The sequence below is a fragment of the Gasterosteus aculeatus genome, chromosome X (assembly GCF_964276395.1).
Source record: "Gasterosteus aculeatus chromosome X, fGasAcu3.hap1.1, whole genome shotgun sequence".
Taxonomy (NCBI): domain Eukaryota; kingdom Metazoa; phylum Chordata; class Actinopteri; order Perciformes; family Gasterosteidae; genus Gasterosteus; species Gasterosteus aculeatus.
This window is the reverse complement of record NC_135698.1, coordinates 10,409,251-10,433,004: the sequence shown is the minus strand read 5'-3', so window position 1 is coordinate 10,433,004 and position 23,754 is coordinate 10,409,251. Positions and strand designations below refer to the sequence as shown.

Genomic DNA, 23,754 nt, shown 5'->3' with positions numbered 1-23,754 from the left:
TGCTTATTTCATTTATACCCTCTGTTACCCTGTTGAGTTTATGCAGGTCTCCCTGTGTCCCATTCCCCTGAATTAATGATGAGCTGTGTTTGCTTTTGGGGACAGGAAGTGGAAGAGGTTCACTACACAGAGAAAGAGAAGCACAGTAGAGCTGCCTCTGAAGATGGACACAGCAAAGACACATTGTGAGAGGAAATGCCAGCGGGTTGCCCTCAACAAATGGTCAAACTGTGTAGAATTACACAAGACGAAGCAGGACGGTAGGTGGTCCATTCATTATTTCTTAATGGAAAGGTAATCATAAGGAGTTTTGGCTGTTTCTGCAAGCTGTGACTGATAATTTTGTACAGCCAGAGAACATGCAGCACGGTTAAGAAATGTGTCCAAACTGAAAATCTTTCCTGCCAATAGTTTGGTGATCATTTTGTGACTCATTTGTCCCTTGCTCTTTTTACTCTGATTTTATTCAACTCAATTTTTCTGACAGTTCCCCAAAACATTTGTGCATCCGGAAAGTATTCACAGCGCTTCACTTTTTCCACATTGTTATGTTTCAGCCTTATTCCAAAATGGATTAAATTCATTTTTTCCTCAACATTCTACACAAAACAACCCATAATGACAAAGTGAAAACTGTTTTTTGCAAATTTTTGCAATTCTGTTAAAAATAAAAGAACGAAAACATCAAATGTACATTAGTATTCACAGCCTTTGCTCAATACTTTGTTGAAGCACCTTTGGCAGCAATTCCAGCCTCAAGTCTTCTTGGGTATGATTCCACAAGTGTGGCACACCAATTTCTGGGCAGTTTCTCCCATTCGTCTTGGCAGAACCTCTCAAGTTCCATCAGGTTGGATGGGGAGCGTCGGTGCACAGCCATTTTCAGATCTCTTCAGAGATGTTCAATTGGGTTCAAGTCAGGGCTCTGGCTGGGACACTCAAGGACATTCACAGAGTTGTGCTGAAGCCACTCCTTTGTTATCCTGGCTGTGTGCTTCGGGTCGTTGTCCTTTTGGAAGATGAACCGTCGCCCCAGTCTGAGGTCCAGAGCGCTTTGGAGCATGTTTTCATCGAGGACGTCTCTGTATATTGCTGCATTCATCTTTCCCTCAATCCTGACTAGTCTCCCAGTTCCTCCCGCTGAAAAACATCCCCACAGCATGATGCTGCCACCACCATGCTTCACTGTAGGGATGGTATTGGCCAGGTGATGAGCAGTGCCTGGTTTCCTCCAGACATGACGCTTGGCATTCAGGCCAAAGAGTTCAATCTTTGTTTCATCAGACCAGAGAATTTTGTTTCTCATGGTCGGAGAGTCCTTCAGGTGGGCTGTCATGTGCTTTTTACTGAGAAGTGGCTTCCGTCTGGCCACTCTACCAAACAGGCCTGATTTGTGGAGTGCTGCAGAGATGGTTGTCCTTCTGGAAGGTTCTCCTCTCTTCATAGAACAACGCTGGAGCTCTGTCAGAGTGACCATCAGGTTCCTGGTCACCTCCCTGACTAAGGCCCTTCTCCCCCGATCGCTCAGTCTGGCTGGGCGGCCAACTCGAGGAAGAGTCCTGGTGGTTCCAAACTTGTTCCATTTCCGGATGATGGAGGCCACTGTGCTCATTGGGACTTGCAATGCTGCAGAAATCTTTTTGTACCCTTCGCCAGATCTGTGCCTCGATACAATTCTGTCTCTGAGGTCTACAGATAATTCCTTGGACTTGCTCTGATATGCACTGTCAACTGTGATACCTTATATAGACAGGTGTGTGAGGAAAATAATGAATTTAATCCATTTTGGAATAAGGCTAAAACATAACAAAAAGTGAAGCGCTGTGAATACTTTCCGGATGCACTGTAGTTGCCTTGGAGAAAGTTGAGCGAGTTCTAAATGCTGGCGGGTTGAGCGCATAATAAGCAGCAGGGTGTATACAAGTGACTCAAGGAGGGCCAAAGAGTACTTTGAGGTAAACATTCATTTGGAATTATAGTCAAAGAAAATGGAAAGGATTTGTACCCATTTTGAACATTTCTTTATTATGCAGGAATCTCGCAGAGGTTGCAAACAGGGTTTATAGAAATTGGCAACAAAGTCCACCAGATTGGGGAAGGATGTGACGGACTCTCAGCGCTCCCCACTAGCCTCTGAATGAAGGTAGTTTTTCTCAAACCACAACAGAAATATAACAGCTCTGGATTTAAAGGTGCAGTCTCTGTTTTCTAAGCAGTGATGTCATCATACAGTATCTGTTACATAAGACATAAAACATGCCGCCAGCCTCCTTTAGTCAGTTGGTTAATGTCAGTTAAAGCTCATTATGGTCTGGTAGACAAATTGCCTAATTACTGGTGTTGGGACAACTCTCTCATCTCTTGTTGTTATGTGGTTACTGTTTAACATATTGTTGATCGTATTTCCGATTAGTGTCTCCATATATATATATGAAAGTTTTAAGTGGATCTTTTTAGACTCTGCATAACTTCAGTCATAGCCCTGTTTGTTTTGGATTCACATTCGCTGGCAAAGGGAGTGCAGTTCTGGCTTGGTTTGCTCTGGTGTTTCTGTCCAACATTTCTCCATAAATAATGTTGTGCTTCAGGATGACTATATTTGGAGTAAGAAAGTGGCTTCTTACATCGCACTACCCTGCAAAGTGGCAGAAGTCAGGGAATCCTGCCTGTTGCGATGTGGGTACTGAACAATTGCATTTCCAAAGTGAGAGATGGTTACTCGGTATAGATCATTCACGTGTTTCCACCTTTCCAAATGATCATTTATGTCATAGGATTGTTTTTTCCTCAGATCTTCCAATATTTAGAGCTGCGAGACTTGCTGAATTGTGCCGAGGTGTGCTGCACATGGACAGCTGTCATCCAGTCAGGCCCACTGTGGAGTCAGGTCTGTACTGGGAGGTTGGTTCATCTATTAATCCACGGTGCTGTCTATTTAGAGGAGCACAAATGTTCTCTAATGTGTGTATCCGGTAATTTCTCTTTGGAGAAAGACTGGATAACAGACTGCACAGTGAGGCAGATTCTGCAGAACTACCGTCCATTTGTCACCCACCTGAATCTGCGTGGCTGCACATCTCTGAAATGGCCCAGCGTGAAATGTATAAGTGAGTATTTCACTTTCTGTTTGTACAATACCCACGCTTCACTCAGATGCATTGACACAGACAGATTATGGAAAGAATGTTTCACAGTCTATAAATTGTCGTCAGCTCTTATATTCAGATTAAAAAGACAGCAAATATGAAAACAACACGGAAAAATGTTGTTTTTCCATCTGATACAGACAGTGTTATTTATGATAGTGAAAGGAGAAGAATGAACAGAAAACAAATAGGCTTTTCAACATCAAATTTTAGGACACCGTTTGACTTGATTCAGGAGAGCCTGATGATCTGGTACTTCTGCGGCCCCCTCAAGTGGCTCGGCTCCAGCTCCTCCAGTTCTCCCTGCACTTCCATTGCTGTGTTCCATAGTTCAGGGTCCGTTTGGTCTTCATCTGATCTGCTGTGCTGTCTGTCCTTCGGACACTCCTTGTTGTAGGAATACACATACTCTGCTACGCTCTCCCCGGTGTGTTCGGGAGGAGATTGACACCAGAGGCCAGAGTGTCTCACTTTTGAGTGCAGTTGTAGCCAGTACGCCATGTAGTGGATGCTGGAAAAAAACAATGAAATCTCGTTTTAATAATTCGTTTGCATTAGTCCAAAGAAATGTATTACAAACCTTCAAGCGCAAAAACCCACCTATAGTCGCACACCCAGGGATTATCTCCCAGCTTTAGCTTTGACAGGAAGTAAAGGTCCTCAAGAACTCCATAGTGGACAAAACGCAGGCTGTTGTTGGACAGGTCCAGCTCAAGTAGATGCAGCAGCCCAAACAGGGAAGCTGGGAGAGCCAAAAGAAAGGACAAGGGCATATAATTCTATTAAGAGAGACTTGTTGCTGTAGGAATGTGCAAGCTGGCGTTCAGTTTGTGTTTGAACCACAGAGTAATCCCAATATCTCCGCTGCCCTCTCAGCTTTCCCACTACAAATAAAACCAACTCTGTATACACAAAGATCTCTAAAAAGAAAATAGAGGAAACAGAAGTCAGCAGCAGTTGTGTAACGGGTTCTTTGGCCCTCAATATGTTCTCTATCGGCCGAAGAAAAACATGTTTGTGTAGTTTCTTATGCTGGATGTTGCCGGAAATATTGAGCACACACTGTATTATTTTCTGGTGATGATTATTTGGTATCCAGCAACAATACCACACATACCTTTGTCAATGTGCTCCAGGTTATTATGACTGATGTCAAGGGTTCTAAGGCTCCTTGCTCCTTGGAAATTTTTGGCTTTCAGATGACGTATGGAATTATGGGACAAATCCATATGAACAACGTCCTCTGGAATACCTGCAGGCACCTCGGTTAGACCTAAACATGGAGGAGAGCAGGTTATTTAATGGTTCCCAAATGCATTTCATTACTTTGCCTCAGATAAAACTGTTTTATCCTTGTTGTTTTTCTTTTTTTTATTGATTAGAATTATAGTTTTCATTCACAATACATATTTGTTAAACCAAAGACTGCACAAAGAAATCCTGCAGAATTTCCTCTCTTGGTACCGCAAGTGAAAAATTGACGCAGAGATTTATGCTGTTCTATTCTTAATCTGAATTATCCTGCTGCTGGTATGAGGCAGATCTTTCTGACATTGTTGGGTTTGCAATACTTTTAGCTAAATTTAAAATGCAGGTTTTGCAACTTACTTATTCCTAATGTATTAGCTGTGTTTACTAAATGCTTTTCCAATGTTTCCACCAATGACTACTGATTAGAATCATAGCATAACCAATTGAAAACACCTGCCAAACCAGACGTGTCTCTTTGACATCTGGACGGGAAATATTTTTTTTCCCGTCCAAGAAGAAATTCCGGTCATGAAAGCCAAATATTAATCGTTAACATACGATCACAAGAAGCGTCTTTTTTTTAACATCTCTGTTGCGTAAGTAACACATGTGCCGAATTTATAAGAGCATCAGGATAAGCATCTCATTTAGTCCAAACTTTGTCTGGTGCTGTAAATAAAACTCCTTTAGAGGAAAGCGGATGGTGAACTTGCCTCGGTTACTGCAGTCCATCCGTATTTGGGGGAAAAGATAAGTATGGCAAGTTGTGGTTGCGTCTGGTTTCGTGCGGATGGGAATGGGGTCCACGGGGTTTGTGGGATCTGTTTGGTTGTCGCCCGGCAATGTCTCCATGCAAAGTAACCTAGGGTCAATCTGCTTCAGCTTCATGCCTTTCACCCAGGCGGGCCCTGCGCACCTAGAAGTGTAAAATGCTGTTCAGTCACGGTGAAATTTGCATAACTTTTATTATTGTGACAATCGGTTATGGCTTGCGCACCTGTAGAATCAGAGCAACAAATCACAGCATGTCAAAGTAATTGCGTGGAAACCTTCACCTGGCATGATTTCCTAGATTACGGTTGCTCGGGACCTGAAGGGTGCGTATGAGGCTGTCCATCGCGCAGACACAACTCCAGGGATTGTCGTAGAGACGTAGGTAGCGGAGGTTGGGCATGGGGATGAGGGCCTCCTCGCTAAGTGTTCCCAGGCGGTTGTGCTGCAGCAGCAGGGTTTTAAGGCGTGTCAGCCCCTCGAAGGCCCCTTCCACCACTAACGAGATCTGATTCTGCTGCAGGTCCAGACTGGTTAAACTCTCAAATCCAGAGAAGGCATCTTCACGGAGGACTTTGATCTTATTACGAGCAAGAAGGAGGTGCTTTGGTTTTTGGGACCAGGTCTGCGAGGTGGGAGTGGTGGTGAGGCGTCGGTCCTGACAGTCTATGAAGACGTCTCCAGATTCTGTCAACTCCGAGCAGTCAGGGGCCACCGGCCTGGAGGGGCCCGATCTGCTGTGACGCCTGGCGCCTCTCATCCTGACAAAACAAATTCACGGCTCATCCCGGTTTGCACGTGGTCAATGGGAAGAGTGAATGGTGGAAGTAGACACAACGTTCAATCCATACCTGTTCCGTGTGAGTTTATCCGTCGCTCCTTTGTCCTTCCTTGGCCTCATCTCGACGGACGCCAGCAGGAGGAGGAGCAGGGGGCCGATGAGGAGAGAGGAGGTCACTCGCATCCTGAGCTCTGCCGGGAATGTCTTTTAAGCAAGTAGAGCTGGAGAAAAGTAGGGTTTTGGGATACAAATCTTGTAAAGAACTGGCCTGGACACAGAAGCAATGGGTCAAAGTCAACAGTATTATTGTTGATGGAACACAGCTGCCGCTCTACAGGAGAAGAGATAGGAGCAGTCCAGGAATGTGGATTGGCTACGAAAGAAGGCAGAATACTATGTTATTTACAGTGAAGCACTTATAAAAATGGAAATTGTTGTTCTTCTGCTCTTATTTGTTTTCTCTGCATTGTGTTTTGTTAGGTGGATGCAGGAATCTCTTGGACCTCATTTTGTCAATGAGTGTTTTAATGTTACAGTAAGTAAATGCTATTACTGTGTAGAAGGAGATATCTAAATCTACAAATCAGTTGTACTATTTTACTGTTAACAATATTTTCTTTAGGGGAATGACCAATAGATTAATAAAATTGGTAAATAATGATAAAGATCGGTGCTTTGATAAATCAATGAAAATTTCCTAAGTCAAAAAATTCAGTTTTAGTCATTTTCATTTTTATATTAAACAAAACCTTTTTGTGTAAATAGTTTAAATTTGTTAATGCATAGTTAATTATGCAATTAACGGATTACTACCTCAACATTTAAATCTCCGCTCTTCATAAGGGATAAGAGGGCTGTCCCCGTTTGCTCCACTTGAATCTTTCTTGCACACTTATAACAAACAGAACAGACAGAGAACTGTCCAAGTAAACCTCCAGTCACCGCCGTGTCCCCGATGTGAGCTCTGACCTGTGGTCCAGCAAACTCCCGTCTCCAAATCAAAAAAACAAATTCCAATATGATACTCCGGCTCTGGCCCCGTGGTTCCCAGAAATACCTTTATTTCTGTTTGTGCAATGTGCTGCTGGCTTGTGTCAGAGCAGCTTGGCTGGTGCCAATTCAATTGTTTAGATGATCAGATGGGGCACTCATAACATAACTGATATTGATGATAGATCTGCATGGTCCACAGATCATTGGCAATCCCTGTCGTGGGTAGTAATTTAATGCAGTATTGCAGTATTTAAGTATTCAACTTTTGTTAAAAGAACAACAAGAAAACAACCAACTACAATCTACAATGGATTAAACACAAATAAGTCTGGCTCCGTTTTGTATGTAAACTAATTGAATTATTGATTTTGAACAGGAATTGTCTGCACATTTACAGATAAAGGGTTTGTGAACCTCACCTCAACGTGTCCGGCTGCACTCAGGTCAGTTGGTATCCTCCCCTCCGTTTGGTTTATGGTCACTCCACTCGGCTTCGACTGTAGAAAGTTGAGCCTTCGGTTCACCTCGGATAAATCGAGTCACTTTGGGTTTCCACGTGCTGGAGTTTCTGCGTGGATTGTGGTGACTATTTGCACTCGGAGATTAATGAGAAAAGACCTGAAGGAGAGGGAGGGGGCGGGTTTTATCCTATCGGCTTTAGCCCACCCACTCACCATGTGCACTGTCCATAACACACACGCACTGCTGCATAAAACATACTTTTCCTCTTGGGAATGTGGACCGGTTTGCTTCCAGATGTTTCGCTTTAACGGCCTTGACAATGTGAGCGGCGAGGAAAAATGCTTCCAGGAGAAGGATTCATGTTCCACACACAATTTCCTCTCGGTCCTTCCAAATAACTGTAAATGGGTTCAGATACATTTCTGCCGGATGCCCTTCGGTCAGGGTGATTGTAATCAATGAGATGCCCACGTTATCAGACAGCTGTTTCTTGGTACGCTTTTTTCTCAACATCCGAGCCCTGGAATGTTGAACAAAGACAAACACAAAAAGAAATGAATGACAAAAGACTTTGTCAACTCATGTACACGTTTTGTTTACACACACACTCAAACCCTGGCAACAGAAAAGGTTGCTGAGTCGTACTCTTTTATAACAGGCACTAATTGCCAGATGTCCCTGTCTGTCTGCCATTTTCCTGCTCGGCGCTCCTCATCTTACCGACTTTGCCTTTTAAAAGCCTTCGCTGAGGTCGCCGAGCTAAAGACTTTTAGGACACAGGGTGAGATCGATTATTCCCACATCCACAGAAAATAGAAAGGCAATTCAGTTCCAAACATTTGGTGTGTTCTACTCCACATGTCCACTCTAGAAAACAACCAACTCACAGACTCAGTCTGGAAGACCCTGTGCAGCAGCCCACCGGGCCTCTGCAGACTCCAGGCTGCAGAATGACGGACACCACCGTCAAATCTGTGCGCAGCCTCAACAACCTGCACAGCCTGGACCTTTCTCTTTGCAACAAGTTTGTGTGTTTGTTTGCTGCCGTAGTTTTACATCCTATGTGTGCTGATGATATTACGTGACGTAATGGGTAGACTGCGTGTATCTCGGGGTGTGTGATGCTGGGATCCAGGATCTGATTGAAGGTTCCTCATCCACCAAACCGAGAGAGCTGCAGTCTCATCACAGACACATCTGTAATGAGGATTGCGCAAAGGTATGTGGTATGACTTCACACACCACACAGACTCATCGCGTGGCGCTTTGATGAAGAGTCTAACGAGGCGGCTTTCTGTTTTGTTTGTGTATGTTAATCGGATTGTGTAAACCGTATCATCTCAACTTGAGTTATTGTGAGGGACTGACTGATGAGAGTGTCGAGTGGTTGAGTGGCAGCTCTGTCGGCTCTCTCGACACGAGCGGTTGCAACGTCATGGATCAGGTATTGTTTCTTACTGACATTTTCCTAAAAGAAAATACAATGTGATGTGATCTTTGTGTTTGTAATTATAGGGCCTTGCGTCTCGAGGGAATTCACTTGAAGTTAGTTCTTGCCGAATGTCTCACTGATGTTGGCATGGAGCTACAAATGAAGTTAGAATTTCATTGCCTAGCCAGATGTGGACTTTTTATGGAACAGTTGTGGTTCCCAGTGTACTTTCTTTTCTAGCGGACAGGATATAAACCTCGGCGTCACACTCGACAGCCAACTCTCCCTGACTCCCAACATCACTGCGACAGCGCGATCCTGTAGATACACGCTCTACAACATCAGGAGAATACGTCCCCTTCTCACTCAGAAGGTACCAGGTACCAGGAAGGCCCAGGTACTGATTCACGCTCTTGTCATCTCCCGCCTGGACTACTGCAACTCGCTCCTGGCTGGTCTCCCTGCCACCGCCATTCGACCTCTGCAGCTCATCCAGAATGCAGCAGCTCGACTGGTCTTCAACCTTCCGAAATTCTCCCACACTACTCCACCGGTAGGTGGCTGCCCGCATCCAGTTCAAAACAGTGGTGCTCACCTACCATGCTGTGAATGGATCGGGTCCAGCTTACATCCAGGACATGGTGAAACCCTACATCCCAACCCGCACTCTCCGCTCTGCATCTGCAAAACTACTCGTCCCTCCCTCACTGAGAGCAAAACACTCGACTAGATCACGACTCTTCGCCGTCCTTGCGCCGAAATGGTGGAACGAGCTCTCTGAAGACATCAGGACCGCAGAGAGCCTTCACATCTTCCGCCGCAAACTAAAGACACACCTCTTCAGACTCTACCTCGACTAAAGACTAACAAATTGTAGCACTTAAATTGTACTTGTAACGTCACTCATCTATAGCAAATTGTAAATTGGCTTATTTGAGGAAATTGCACTTTCTTGTTCTCCTGTGTTTGTACCCTATGGTTGAATGCACTTATTGTACATCACTTTGGATAAAAGCGTCCGCTAAATGACATGTAATGTAATATAACTTGAAAAAAAGTCAATTATGTCTACAGTTGTTTAGTTTTACTATCTGCTAAGAGATGTGAATAGATTACGCTGCATTTGACTTCTTGAAGTCATTCACCAAACATCTCCGTCTCACTCATGTCGTTTGTTCCTCACGACGAGAGAAGCTGTGTAAGAGCGCCAGACATCTGGAGCACGTTGACGTGTCTCACCGTGTGGCTCTGTCGGACTCGGCCATTTAGAGCGGTTTCATTTTACTGCAGAGGTCTGATCACACTGCGGGTGTCCCAAAGTATACACACTTTGTCACACGCACACAGACATTCAACTGCCTTTTAAGTGTGCATTTCCCCCCAAATGTTCTCTTTATTTTCCCTCCATCTTGCTTCAGGGAATTTCTTCCCGCAGGGTGGCCGCTTTAAAGCTTCAGCCACATCACTGGGAATGGAGAACATCCATACTGGTTTGGATAGAACAAGGGTCAAATAGTGCCTCCACTCACAAGACCCATCAAGACTGATGAACCCGGTAAGTGGCGGAACAGCAGTCAGTGTGGACACGTGCAGAGGGCTTCTTCTTTTTTTTGAAAGCACTTAAAGTTCTGAGTGTGTTAAACGTGTAATACATTATTGGTTAATCCTGTGTTTGCAACCTGTAATGCATTTCACTTCATTTTATTAAGGTGGCATTTACATACCGTACATAGAACATTCAATCGTTGGCAATATTAAAACCACTGACAGTTCATCACAAACCAACACTGGTGTGCAGTCAAATAGTATACTTTCATCACTTTTTTTAATGCATACAGAATATCTGTTTAATACAGTACATAATATATTATTTATTTAAAGTACAGTATAACCTGAGCACAATGGTTTATATACCTAATATACAGAAATATCTGTCCTGTAGACCTCATAAATCAGCTCCCCAGCTTCAGCGATTCAAACCAGCTTTGTGTTTTCAGCCTGACGGAGTTTCTGTCCGCCCGAACTCTCACACACTGGTCAGCTTGGGGCTTTCCATTTATATAACCTGAGAGAGAAGTACAGTGAAGGAAGATGAATGTTTTGTGTTGACTTGGTTGTAGGACTGTTTAGTTAATCAACTTGCCGGGAAGTGTGATGTAATGAAAAACAACTGCTCACCAGTAACTGTGGTTTGGCCTTCAGTTGTGTTGTTTATTACTCCGTGCAGCACAACATCTGGGCTGATATCCACAGACGTTCCACACAGCTGCATCTCGGCTTTCAACGAGGAGGGGACGCGCACGCACACCGCTCCTACACACAACAGAAGAATGAGCGATGAACACGGAGAAACCCTCAGCGAGAAGGAAGGTGAACACTCATACTGCAGGTTTACCTTCCTGACTGTGGAGTTGGGCGCTGCCACCGTCTCCCACATGGACGTCAATGGCCCCGCTGTGAGAGGAAACCTTAAGGAAGCTATTCGAACCATCTGCCGAAGGAGAAATGGGTTTTAACGACCACCGATAGATGCCATACGGAGTTCATCACGCAATCGGCAGCTCGCTCACCGATGACTGTATCTCCAGACATGTTCTTCACGGTGGCGTCGCCTTTGTAAGGAATTAAAGCGCAGTCAGTTTTTTGATGGCCGTCAGATATTTTTCCGCTGATAAATTACAACATTTATAACGATTCACCGCTAAGAGAATAATCGATCGCAGACTGTATGCATCATAAACCAGAAGATAATGGTTTTCATGTATTCCATATATTCTATTCTAACATGATGCCCTTTCTTCACTTCGCCCCAAAGAACTGTTTGTTTCTGTAAAAAATATCCTCTACATCCAAATCTTAAAACCAGTTTTACCTGATTTATGGCCACTTCAAAAACAAACATGTAAAGAATTTGTGCTAAATTCCAAACGCATTGAATATAAATAGGCTGGGTTTGGATCACAGCCAGGGATTCCTGACATACCAATGTGCTGCTTTCAAACCTCATGCAGCGGTGTCCGGATGACAGTGGAGGTCCTTATAAATTGGTAAGGACCAACTGACAAAGTGAACTACTGGGTAGCAGATCAATTACAAAATATACAAATTAAATTGGTATTGAGTCAGGCTCAGATAGCGGAGTGGATTGCCTGTTAACTGTAGGGTTGGCAGCTCTTCCTGTCCATATGTTAAACGTGCCCCTGAACAAGTCAGTGAACAACGAATTGATGCAAAACATATGTTGTTTTTGACAAACAAGTAATGAATTCAATGCAACATTCTCACGCTCTACATTTGAGTTTGGCTTCAGCCCCGACAACCACACAAACAACATAGATGCTGCTGTTTGCTCACCGTGCACATTCCCCAGTTCGATTCTCCCGGAGCAGGAGGAGATGCAGCTGGATTCAGCATAGATGGCTTTCACCTTTAGAGGGCCACGTTCTGTTGAAATATTCATTTTGTTCCCCTGAAGCTTTTTGACATCCACCGCCTGCAAACATAGAACTAAATCACTGCACAGGACCGTAGCCAGGTGATGTTTATTCCAACTGGTTTCAGTCTCCAAATCATCCTCCATGCGGCCTGCTGCCGCCCCCTAATGACTACTGAGTGTACTCTGTCCTTACGCCGTCTCCACGTGTGCTGATGTCCACATTGCCATGGATAGTGCCCACCCCCGTGACATGTCCTCCATGGGACTGGACCTCCACCCGATGACCCTGAGAAACAAAAGAACAGAAACAGATGAAGGGAATTCAAGACATCATCCATTCTAAAACAACAGTCTGAAGTGGATTGTTTCATCTTAACAGGTGTTAAGATTAAAAAATAGGACATATATCTGCAATAGCAACATTACTGTATCAAAAGTTTGAATAATGAAATCAGTCAACATGATGCAGCGAACATGTTTGTGCATCTCGGCTCGGTTTTACATGTCTCGTCTCCCTAAAGCGTAATTTACGTTGCCACCACCTTAACAGAGTGCAGAAAACAGCTTCCCTGCTCTGTCTGCACCGTGCAGATGTCACACTCCATGTTCTCCACTTGCACGTGACCCTTTCCTTGAGTGGTGATGAATAGATCTGAGAAAAGAAGGCCGAAGGTCATCAGACAGTATCCTGTCAACTGCTTAAGAAAATGATGCTGACCTGTGGAAGGAAATGACCGGCTCCAAATGTCCATTTCTGTAACCTGGTCACTAACAGCGGGACACTCACTGCTCTTGATAGGCGCAGTCAGATCGATGGACACGCTGCTCTTAACCCCCTTTGCGGAGATGAGCAGCTCTTTGCTCTGGTCGTCGTAGTGGACGCGCAGGTGATCCAGGCCGACCTCCTGCTCGCTGTCCGGTCCGCGGACCGCGACAAAGACCCGGTCCGCTTCCGGGTACGCGTGCAGGTCCAGCGGGCGGACGGAGATGCTGCAGCCGAGCTGCGCGCGCACCGTGCCGAAGGGGCTCGCCGCCAGGGCCCACCGCTTCACAGGTGGCTTTACCCCCTCGTGGGTCGGAGACCTCGTGCGGGGGGCAGATACGGAGAAGAACCGGGAGGTGACCAGAGGACATTGGGGGCACGTGGGGGTCCCCGAACAGACCGCGAGGGACCAGCAGCGTAGACGTGTGACACATCCCGGCCGAGCTGCTGAGCGCCAAAACATGTCTAAAACCTCCTGGTATCGAGGAGCTGCTCTAACGTTACACCTCGCGCTGCTACTTCAGCTCAGTGGCACCGACACGCTGGATACGCAGGTTGCCATTCAGTCAACACGGTCCGTCCAGTCCTGTGTTCCTCATTCGGCCCTGGTGGGGATGTCAGCGAAAATACTGCTAATTCCGGTACGAGTTTTCAGATTAAAAGCGATTAAGAAAAAAATATATTGAGCTTTGGTTTGTAATTGGTTTTACGCATATATTTGAATGAGAAAAATGTTAGCAGATGCGAGGGGGGAAAAGCAGCCAATGATGATGTGAATTGTAAATAAAATGATAAAAATTGAGACTTGTAAATTTCTGTTAAAACCATTTTATTTTGAGATTTGTTTTGTACATCATATTTTTACTCTCAGATAGTTTTAAGGTATTATAAATCAAATTAATAAATCAAATATATATATATATATATATATATATATATATATATATATATATATATATATATATATATATATATATATATATATATATATATGGCCCGGTGACAAAATACGGTGTGCTGGAATATTACCAGGTTTGCTGTGAGGATATTATTAACAGAAAATAAATACATTTAGAATCTTGTATCATCTAAAAACACAGGAAACGAGATACGGAAATCTTGATTTTGAAATTGTGATCCTTTTTACGGCATACAAATACATGAATTACTCTAAATTGAATTTCCATACAATGAAACACTTCAAGCCTCAACCTTTTGGGTGCCCTGTTTTCTGGGGCCGCAGGGCGGATAGCTCTATTTTCATCCATTTTAGATGGAATAATTTGCCAAATTATCAACAGCCTGCAACCTCCTCCAGATTTTTTGGTTCCCGTTATGTTGACGGCAAAATACTTTACTTCCGGTCTTAGTCCGGGACAATGTAAGTATCTTGACAAGCAGGAAGTTGCAGTGTTGTATAAATATAGCACCGCCCCTCTTTTAATTGTTGTCCAATCAGTATCACCGGAGCAGGTGACGTTAGTCTCTACAAAGGCTGTTGGGAACTTCTAAATAAAGCATCAAAGACGTGTCTTTTACGTAAAGAATGAGAGACAAAAGCAAAACCATATTTGTTTTTTTTAACAATTTTATTCATTTTTATTCATTGTAACAACACTAACAACACAGTTATTACAAAACATATATCTTCAATCAACCTTCAACTCGCTTTCCAGTAATTCAATAATAAAAGATCATCCACTGCTTCATACCCGTCACATACACTGAAAAAAAGATTTCCATCTCTCATTGTTAATTTCCAATAATAAAAAAACACAAATATATTAATATTAAAATGTTATAAAAAGTTACAATGTAATTCTAATCATTACCTTTGTAACTATGTACATCCTCAGTTATTGTAATATTATCCTGTGAACAAATGATTATTGCAGAATCAAACACCACAAGGCGGCAGCCTTGTGTTAGTAGTAAAAAATAACTGTGTATAGACGGCTTTATTAAATTTATGGTTTATGTTTTTTTGTTTTTTTTCAACTTGCCCTGGTAGAGTCAAGGTTCATGGTGCAAAGCGTATTGGTCTGATCATCATCCTGACAGTTTTAAATGACTGCCTTTGATTGGTTGGGTAATACTCTGTGGATATGTTACGCCACGTTCCCCAGTATATCCCATCTCGCACTCCCTTGTAGCTCCCCACGTAGTATCTCCCGTTGAGATTGGCAGCCATGCAGGAATCAAACCACCAGCCTGAACTGTAGTACGCCCCGCAGTTTCCGGATGGATAGCGGTCGTTGTCCCTGTCCGGCGTAGTGAACGCCCTGTTGTTGTGATCATAACTTTTGCTGAAGCGGAGAGCATCACCAGCGGTGCCCGAGTAAGCGCCTACCGTCAGTCTGTAGCGCATCCTTTCACTTCCAACCCTGAAGTGCTCGTATTCTGCGTACTCCATCACACCATCAAAGTCCTCCAGCTCCACCCGCAGCACCATGTCCCTGTCCCGGGTCAGCAGGTGCATCATGTTGTTGCCCAGCCAGAACTCCCCTCCATCCAGCTCCCCGAAGCCTGATCGGTACTCATCCCAGGTGCGGTTAAAACTCACGCTGCCGTCCTGTCTGCGCTGCAGCAGCGTCCATCCTCCCGCATCCAGCTCCATGTCGCAGAGGACCGGGAAACTTCTGCTGCGGAGGTCAGGGGTCACCAGGTACACTCCACTTTTTTGGCCCCCTCTGAGCAGTTGGTCGGAGCAGTCTCTCACCGTGGTAACTATAGAGGCAAAGCAATTAAAAGGATCATGAACAGCTGTTTCACATGACCTCCTGAATAAAACATGCCCTTCTTTAGACAGTGATCTAACCAATGTCCGTTCACTCATTTGTTAGAGGGGGAAATGTCATCTTGCAGCTTTGATGCATCCGTGAAACATATTAAGTGAGGTCACAGTGCAACAGGTCAGGGCAAACGCCATGAAAACATTGAATGTTTTTGAAGACTTTCCAGGTGGACCGCCAAAGTAATTAAACAGACACACTTTACTCATGTTGCGTTTTTTTTAGAGATGGTCAAAATAGCACCGGTATTTTCAAAGTGTTGAATAAATCACAAATATAACACAAATGTAAACTACATTTACTGAGAGCAACTACTTCAATAGGAGTGTGCAGCATGTGCAGCATGTGGATTAATTCCTTTGGTTTAAATGAGATTAAATTATTTACTTGGTCCTAGCCGTTCTTCACTGAAGAATGTTTTAAAGCTGTACGTCTACAGATAGTTGTGTTTTTATTCTTAATCACGTGTGTGAAAGATTCTTCCTTAGCCATGATGTGTGGTACAAAATGGATCTTAGGTATATTTCATACGTGGTTCTTCAGTACTTACTGTGTGGTCCCCTATCATAAGATCCTTTCAGCTCATGACACACCAGTTTGCTGAGTGAGTAATACACATTTAAGCTTTTAAATACTATTTAAACTGCTGCACAGTAAACTCTCAGCCAAATGATTGTGATGTAATGTCAACAAAACCCAAACGGGTTTCATAAGGTTGGTTGTAAATTTCAGAGAATTAAATTGTGAAGTTGCATCTGCCTCCTCTCCTCTCTAGATTTTTTTTAATTCCCTCTTTGTTCATTAATTTATTGACTTAAAAAGTAACCATGAAAGTGTTGGTGCTACATGCTACCTGTGGGAAAGCTTTGTTAATAACAACCCACCTCCATCCCTACATAAAGTTACCCACGTTAAGTGGAAATTCGTAGCAGAGCACACATGCAAAAGAAAAACCTGCTCAAACGCTTAAATAGCATCAATAACATATCTTGCCTTTAGATGGTTTGAATGTGGATTGCTTGCTCTCAGGCCTGTTGCCTCCTTGGTTCTCCTCTGGGTGGTCTTCTGGAGGCCCGTCCGGTGGTCTTCCATTTGGACTGCTACTGAAGAAAGCATCCACCTGGTGGATTTTAACACGCAGCTCGCGTGCACTGGGAGTGGAAGACTCAGCAGCTGGGGGGCCAGAGGTGGCAAGGGTTGCTGACCTCAAGTCAGGGCTGGTTGTGGAGCTAGTTTGGGCACTGGGGGTGGGGACTGGAATCCTCATGCCGTCTGGGTCTGGAAACGTTCTGGGTGCTATCTCCTCCACATTGTCAACTATCTTAGCTTGTAAGCTGGTCTCAGTATTGGCGGCTTGTTTTGGCTCAGTGGATCCTGGACTGGTGCTAGGGATCACGCTCGGGAGGATCCCACGGGTGATTGCGTTTGTTCCTGATGTTATTGGGACCGATGGTGGTTGACCGACTGTTTGTGGCCTCTCATCTGACATACTCATGCTGCGTGAGAGCTTTGGTCTCAGAGTGATAGTTTGCACCAAGCTGGGAATGAACTCTACATCCACTGGGGAAACAATTACTTCAGAACTCTCTGTTACAGAGCCAGGTGCAGTTAACAAGTCAGCTGGAGAATTTTGGAGGCCTTCTGTAGTAGTCTCGCCGGTTTGAAGACGACCTAAATCTGTTTTGGTCATTGCGCTTGGCTTTAGTCGCAGTGCAGCTTTCAGCCTTTGAAGAGGTGTTGCTCCTGGCCGGACTGTAGCCCTGGTTGGTGGCCTGCGTCCCTGTGGAGGTCTTGGCTTGGATGTTTTGTTGGATTCTGCCAGAGGAATTTGGTCAGGAACAGACTTGGCTTTAGGATCGGGCATTTGGTCAGGACGAGGAGGTTCTATCCTTTGATTGGTTCGCGGTGGATCTTCAGGTCTAGGCGTTGCCTTTGGTTTAGTCTTTTGGTCTGTTAGAAGCTCTGGATGTTTTTGGTCGGGTTTAGGCCTTTGGTTTATTTCTAGTATTTTTTGTCTGGGTTTGGGTTTTGGATCAGGATGTTTGATGTAGACACGACCAGGTGTAAGCTCTTGTCCAGGTGTTGAGTCTTTGACAGATTTAGGCCCAGTCAAAGGATTTTCACCAGGATTTCCCATTAATTTAGTTTGAGGCGTTTGAACAGGTGTGAAATATTGTCTTGTTGTTGACCTTTGATCAGGTTGATTGCCAGTTGCGACGGTTTGAGGTCTTTGAGGCGATGTGATCCTCGGTGCAGGAGGCACAAGCTTCTGATGAGATTTTGGCTTTTGAATCAGGTTTTGATCAGTTGTAGGAGCTTGACTGGTTTTCAGATTTTGATTGGTTGGTAAATGATCAGGTCCGTGGTCAGGTTTTGGAATCTCAACACGTTTTGGTTCTTTGCCAGGTTTAAGTTTTTCAGAATGAGGTTTCTGCGTTTGGTCATGTTTAGTCTTTCTGTTCGGCAATGGGGCTCGGTCAGGTTTATGGTCATTCTTCGGATTTTTAAACTTTTGGCCTGCATCAGGTATAATTACAGGTTTCTGCTTTTCCCCAGGCTCTTGTCCTCGACCTGGTGGAAGATTCCCACCAGTCTTAGTGTTTGACCCGCTGTTCTTTGAAACCGTCCATCTGGTGCGATGTGCGCCTCCTGGAAATGAAGTTGTGAATATACCCTGACGAGGAGTCGTGGTTGTTGTTGCCGTAGTTAAGCTAACAGGTCTTACGCTGGTTGTGGAGGGGGACTCTGAAATGGGACTGGTTATCTGTAGTCTAGGACCACCCAATGTGTTTATTGTGGCGGTTGTTTTGGGCCAACTTGTGGTCCTAAAGCCTTCCTCTGAATACAGGTTTGGGAGCCCAGAAATGCCAGCTTCTCTTCGGCCTGTGCTTTGGTTTGATAGTCCGTCAACAACCTTTTTCATTCCTGGATTGACATCTGTGATCAAATGTGTAGTGCCGCTGGACAAAGGAGGAGGTGGAAAAGATGATGTAAAGGTTACTGCTTTGTTTGAGCCCGTGGAGTCAGATATCAGCGCTAAATTAATTACAGAGCGAAGAGTCGAGCGGATTGAAACAAAGTCTGTCCTCTCGGTTGCCTTGCTGGATGATAATTCTCCATCCATGTCTCTCTGTACACTCTGGACTGTTTTTTCTCCTGTTTTGATCTTCGCTCCAATCTCCCCGTCCTCCACCTCCCCCACTTTAAGAATCTTTTCTGCACGCCCAATGCTTTCAATCTGTGTAGTTTTCTTATTATTTTCCATCACTTTCATTCCATTTTCCATTTCCTTTTCCTCTTTCTCTCCATGCTGATCTTTCTGCTTATTTATATGCTCATCGTGACCCTCAGACATCTTTATTTCATCACGGCCGCTGTCTTCTTCAGTTTGGGTCTTTTTCCCTGTTTCCTTTCTTTCATCTCGCCACACGTGATGGTCACTTTCTTCCGTTTTTTCCTTATTTTTTTCATTATCTTCTGCCTCACCTTGATCTACCTTTGAATTTACTCTTCTGTCTTTGTCTTTGTTTCTGTCCATGTCCCTATTTTTTTCAACAACCTTTTCTCTGAACACTATTCTCTCGTATCCAGCAGAGGTGGGCACCTTTGTCGGCCCCAGTTTGTCCTTACCTTCTGCCCTCTCCGTCTTTCCATCTTTTTCTGCCGCTTCTTTTAGGGGGTTTTCTCTCTCTGCTTCTTTTACAACCCCTTTACCGCTCTCTTTCTCTGTTTCCCATATCTCTCTCTCTTTCTCTTCCAATATCGTTCTTTTTTTTGAGTCAGTGCCACCATATCCTGCTGTAGTCGTTTCCACTTTTCCTCTCTCCTTCCCACACTCCTGGCTGAAATCTTTTGGCCTTTCAGGATTTCTCTCATTCTGCCTGTTCATCTCCTCCCCGTGTCTCTCTACGCCCTCGTTCGGCCTTCCGTCTTCTTCGCTTTGCCTTCCACACTGTCTCACAGTTTGGCTTACTTTACAATCTGCACACATCGTCCTCAGTTGGTCCACATTGTCCTTCAGCTTCTCCAAATCGTTCACAATCTTCTCCAGATCTCTGAGCTGCTTCGGCAAATGAATAGTCAGTGGCGGCAGACTGAATTGGTATGGGCACATGCCCTCATCCTTCCCCGGTCTGCACGGCCCCTCGGGTCTCAGAGTTGCAGCACACGGTCCAAATCCATGATCCCCCAGGAGACCTCCTTCCCCAGAGGTTGCTGTGGTCGAAAAAAGACTGGGGAGGCCCAGGAGGGTCCCAAATATGCACAGTGCTGGTAACCTCATCACGTCCTGAGAGTAAAGAGTGAAAGCAATGAGAAGGAGAGAGTGTAGAAAAGACCCACCTCAGTTTGAGACAGTGACAGTGAGAGGAGGAGGCAAGGTGGGAGGGAGAAGACGAAGGAGGCGGCACTGATGGAGCAAGTCTGAGAGGGAAACAAGGAGGGAGAAGCTTTGAGAGGGAAACAGGTGAAAAAAACAACAGCGAGAGGCGGATTGTGTGGACGCAGTCCTCAGTAGATGGTCTTTGTGAGATGAGTGGATGAGGAAATGCCAGATTATTTCTTCTTCATAACATAAACAGGATTAGCTCGTAACAGTTCTGCATCAGTCACAAAAAATCACAAACCGTGAATCCATGTGCCTTTGTGTAATCCTGTTATTACACTCCGTTGTATCTCGATTTTAATCACATCACTTAACAGAGACCATTTGTAACGCATCCTCACACCGTGATGCTCCGATATTCCACGTGCAGGATGGCCTCGGGTATGAATGTGTGTCGCAGTTGCTTTGGCAGGACACTTCTTAAGCTTCCTGTAAGGTCTACAAACACGTGAGTGACAGATGTGACAGGTCAGAAAATGCATCTGAAGCTACATATTAGCTGCTGGGCCAGAGCAAAGAGTTTGTTACTCGGATTTGTAGAGACGTATTCCCTTTCAGTGTAAGCTGCATGGTTCAGTTAAGCTTCTGAGCAAGGAAAGTCAGGAATGTCAGATTTATCCACGAAGGCCGTTTGACTCAAACGTAACGCCCGGGGAGACAAACATCCTGCGCGCTATTGACTTTGTTCTCGCTGTACTAATTCTCAACAAGTGTTTAGAATTGGTGAGGCAATCTCTGGGTGGAGAGACGAAGCTCGCTGTGTGCAGATTGTCTGCTCATCCAAGATTTTGATTCTTTGCTAATTTATTGTGTCTACATAAGAGTCAGAAGAAGAAAAAAAGAGCGAAACCACAGTCACATGAACTAAATGAGGCATTCGCTCGGCAGGGAGTTTAGGTAATGAGGCATAGTTTCTCAGACCTGCGGTGTAAATATCAGATCTGAGATACAAGGGATATGCAATGCCAGTGTTTGATGTTTCAGAAATGTGTCAATTTTTTATTACTTATTACTCCACCTAAACACTCTTATTTTGAGCCTACAATGAAACATGACCCTCGTGCATTTTTGTTCTCCGTCTCTTTCATTGGCCGGTTGCTCTGACTACATAAAGCTGGAGAGATTCCTCAGCTGTCCTTCGATAATGACGAAGGAAACCATTTGTTTAGTGACAGAGTGTGGGAAGTATCAGGTTAGAGATGAAAACATGAATACCGTTTTAATAAAACTGAGTAAAGAACAGCCAGGATGTGCAAATTATGTCTGAAGAAACGGCACCGTCTGAGAGACAAAGAAAAGGTTTGAATCATTTCGGTTTGTGGATTTTGGAAAAGTGGCTGTATGTTTCAATATAGAAGCATTATGATATATGAAGACGGTGACCAGCTTTTAAAGCATGCCAACCACTTTAAAGTCTTTATATTCTAAGCTAATGAGGTAGTTTGTCATTGGAAGTGAAGGCCTGGATGAAAGCAGAGTGCAAGTGTTCTTTCACCTTCCACAGTCACTTCAGCACTTCAACACTTACGCTGGGAAATAGTTTGTGAGAAATGTTTACACTCAAGAGAGACTCTAGGCTGTCTTTATTTATTATGGAAGAGCCCCATCTTTTGCAGCGCCGCCGAGGATAAATTGCAAAAGGTCGCTGCTTGGCAACAACAAACTAATTTGATGCATGAAGAAAAATAATGATTAAAACGATTAATTAATGGTTAGACGGTCAATTAATTTGATAGCTGCTAATCTAGACAAATCCATTGGGTTCTGCGAAGTACTGCTAGGAACTCTGTTATTCTCAATTATATACCCTCACTACTGGCTTTACCCATTTATGGACAGCCGTTCGTTTTTCTCATAAGGATGCCCTGAAGTGTTTTGCATTCCCCTGTGAGCTGGCTCGGTCCACTCTCTGTCCTCCATCGTGTAAACATTTTTTTTCCGTGCAGACGAGAACAAACATCTGACTATCAGTCTAGCTTAGCTGCCTGGGCTTCCTGGCAGACCTCTTCATCTCCTTCCACTTTGGGCAGGGGAGCCAGTGTCGTCGGTCGGGTCTGTTATGTGCATAAGTGTCCCATTTCTAGCTGAACTGGAGTGAACCCAACAACTGCCGTAGTGCAGCGCCAGTCCCTTGGAACATCACGCTCGACCTGCCTGCTTGAAATTATAAAACAATCCGATCAATATTATTCCACTGACTCACTGTTTGCATGCCAAGAAATATATTCATTTAGCAAAATGGTGAACACCTGCCTTAGTCCTGTGAATCAATGTGTATCCGTTTAAAATCAAAGTGTCACATATCTGCTCTCCATCACACACAAACACACACACACACACACACACACACATAGGTCCATATTTACGAGAATTGTCCATTGCCAATGGCTTAATTCTTTAGTAATTGATACATTTTTGCCATGTGTGTGACAATGTTTTTAATCCGTCAATTAACCATTGAAGATTCTGAGTGTCTGGCCACATCTGGGCTGGATTCTCTAGCCAGCACCAGATAACGTCAGGTCAATTTGTATCTAATCCGAAGGCCTGCACTTCATTTGTTTGAAATGTATACGTAAGACTATTTGTCCTAATGAAGGACGTGAAACTATGGGCCGCTGTGAATACTTTTTTTGCTGCAGTCACCTTCTGCCCAACGGGAGCTGATTCTGAGGTGAAATAGGATGCATTTGGGACACAGACAAGAAAAAGACAAGAATTCTCCTTTTTTTCCTCATAAACCAGTTTCCATAGAGGCATTAGATTTAAGCTGTTTGTCTCTTCATCATATCCTGATGTTCATTCTGAATGGATGTGTGCTGCATTCTCTGTATTTTACAGCTGTTATTAACAGAAACCACATAACGCACGTAAGTGTACATGTAAAAAATATGTGACTCAGTTAACTTTGCTTTGTTGGTTTCTTCATCTCTGTACAAATTCTACATCACAATTCAAAGAAGACGGTAAAAATAAATGTGAAGGTCACTGGGGAGGAAGGTGTTCAGATACTTTACTTTTAATCAAAACAATAATACCAAATTGTGAAAATACCTGATCACAAACAGAATTCCTGCACAGAAAAGGTTAGTTGAGTAATGCTGTAGCTGAGGGTTATGTTGCACTGTACTAAATAGTAATAAAATAATAACATTGGCTCTGTAGTCTCCACGGAGATGGCGGCAACTTTATTTCATAAACAAACACATCGGTATAAACCTTTTCCTCTCTTACTTCCATTTCATAAAGTAAAGTAATTAAGTAAAGTCTTAAAGTAAATCCACATCATGACTTAAAGTATTTATGCCAATGTGTGTTCATCGAAATAAAGTACTCAACTCAGAAAATTGAAGAAAACGATAAAATATTTGTATCTAAATTGTACTAGAAGTGTTGTAAAATTGAAATACTGTAAAGCACATAATGCAGACATGTACTTAACAGGATGCACTGTGCACCACGTGTGAATGTGCTGAGAAAAGGATCATTCCGTCTGCACTGCCTTTTGTACCATGAAAATTACTTGACTTATTATTTTGCAAA

The 23,754-nt window shown here is 43.9% G+C and overlaps 3 protein-coding genes across 3 annotated transcripts; all 3 read right to left on the bottom strand.

Moving 5' to 3' along the window:
• Positions 1 to 3,200: 3,200 nt before the first annotated feature.
• LOC120809866 (leucine-rich repeat-containing protein 17) lies at positions 3,201 to 7,606 on the bottom strand. Its single transcript, XM_040164014.2, has 7 exons — positions 7,362 to 7,606; positions 6,020 to 6,170; positions 5,453 to 5,929; positions 5,111 to 5,313; positions 4,264 to 4,419; positions 3,747 to 3,888; positions 3,201 to 3,657 (listed from the first exon to the last, which is right to left on the bottom strand). The coding sequence occupies exons 2-7, from the start codon at positions 6,130 to 6,132 to the stop codon at positions 3,378 to 3,380; spliced, it is 1,371 nt and encodes a 456-aa protein (XP_040019948.2). The 5' UTR covers positions 6,133 to 6,170; positions 7,362 to 7,606; the 3' UTR covers positions 3,201 to 3,377.
• A 2,915-nt stretch (positions 7,607 to 10,521) lies between these two features.
• Positions 10,522 to 13,787, bottom strand: fam185a (family with sequence similarity 185 member A). The gene is made up of 8 exons (XM_040164031.2): positions 13,060 to 13,787; positions 12,815 to 12,924; positions 12,466 to 12,558; positions 12,191 to 12,329; positions 11,407 to 11,448; positions 11,232 to 11,327; positions 11,015 to 11,149; positions 10,522 to 10,901 (listed from the first exon to the last, which is right to left on the bottom strand). Exons 1-8 carry the CDS (start codon positions 13,496 to 13,498, stop codon positions 10,789 to 10,791), a joined length of 1,167 nt encoding a protein of 388 aa, XP_040019965.2. The 5' UTR covers positions 13,499 to 13,787; the 3' UTR covers positions 10,522 to 10,788.
• Positions 13,788 to 14,605: 818 nt separating this feature from the next.
• On the bottom strand, positions 14,606 to 20,638 carry LOC120809188 (uncharacterized). The gene is made up of 2 exons (XM_078083504.1): positions 16,821 to 20,638; positions 14,606 to 15,762 (listed from the first exon to the last, which is right to left on the bottom strand). Exons 1-2 carry the CDS (start codon positions 20,107 to 20,109, stop codon positions 15,056 to 15,058), a joined length of 3,996 nt encoding a protein of 1,331 aa, XP_077939630.1. The 5' UTR covers positions 20,110 to 20,638; the 3' UTR covers positions 14,606 to 15,055.
• Between the last annotated feature and the right edge of the window lie 3,116 nt (positions 20,639 to 23,754).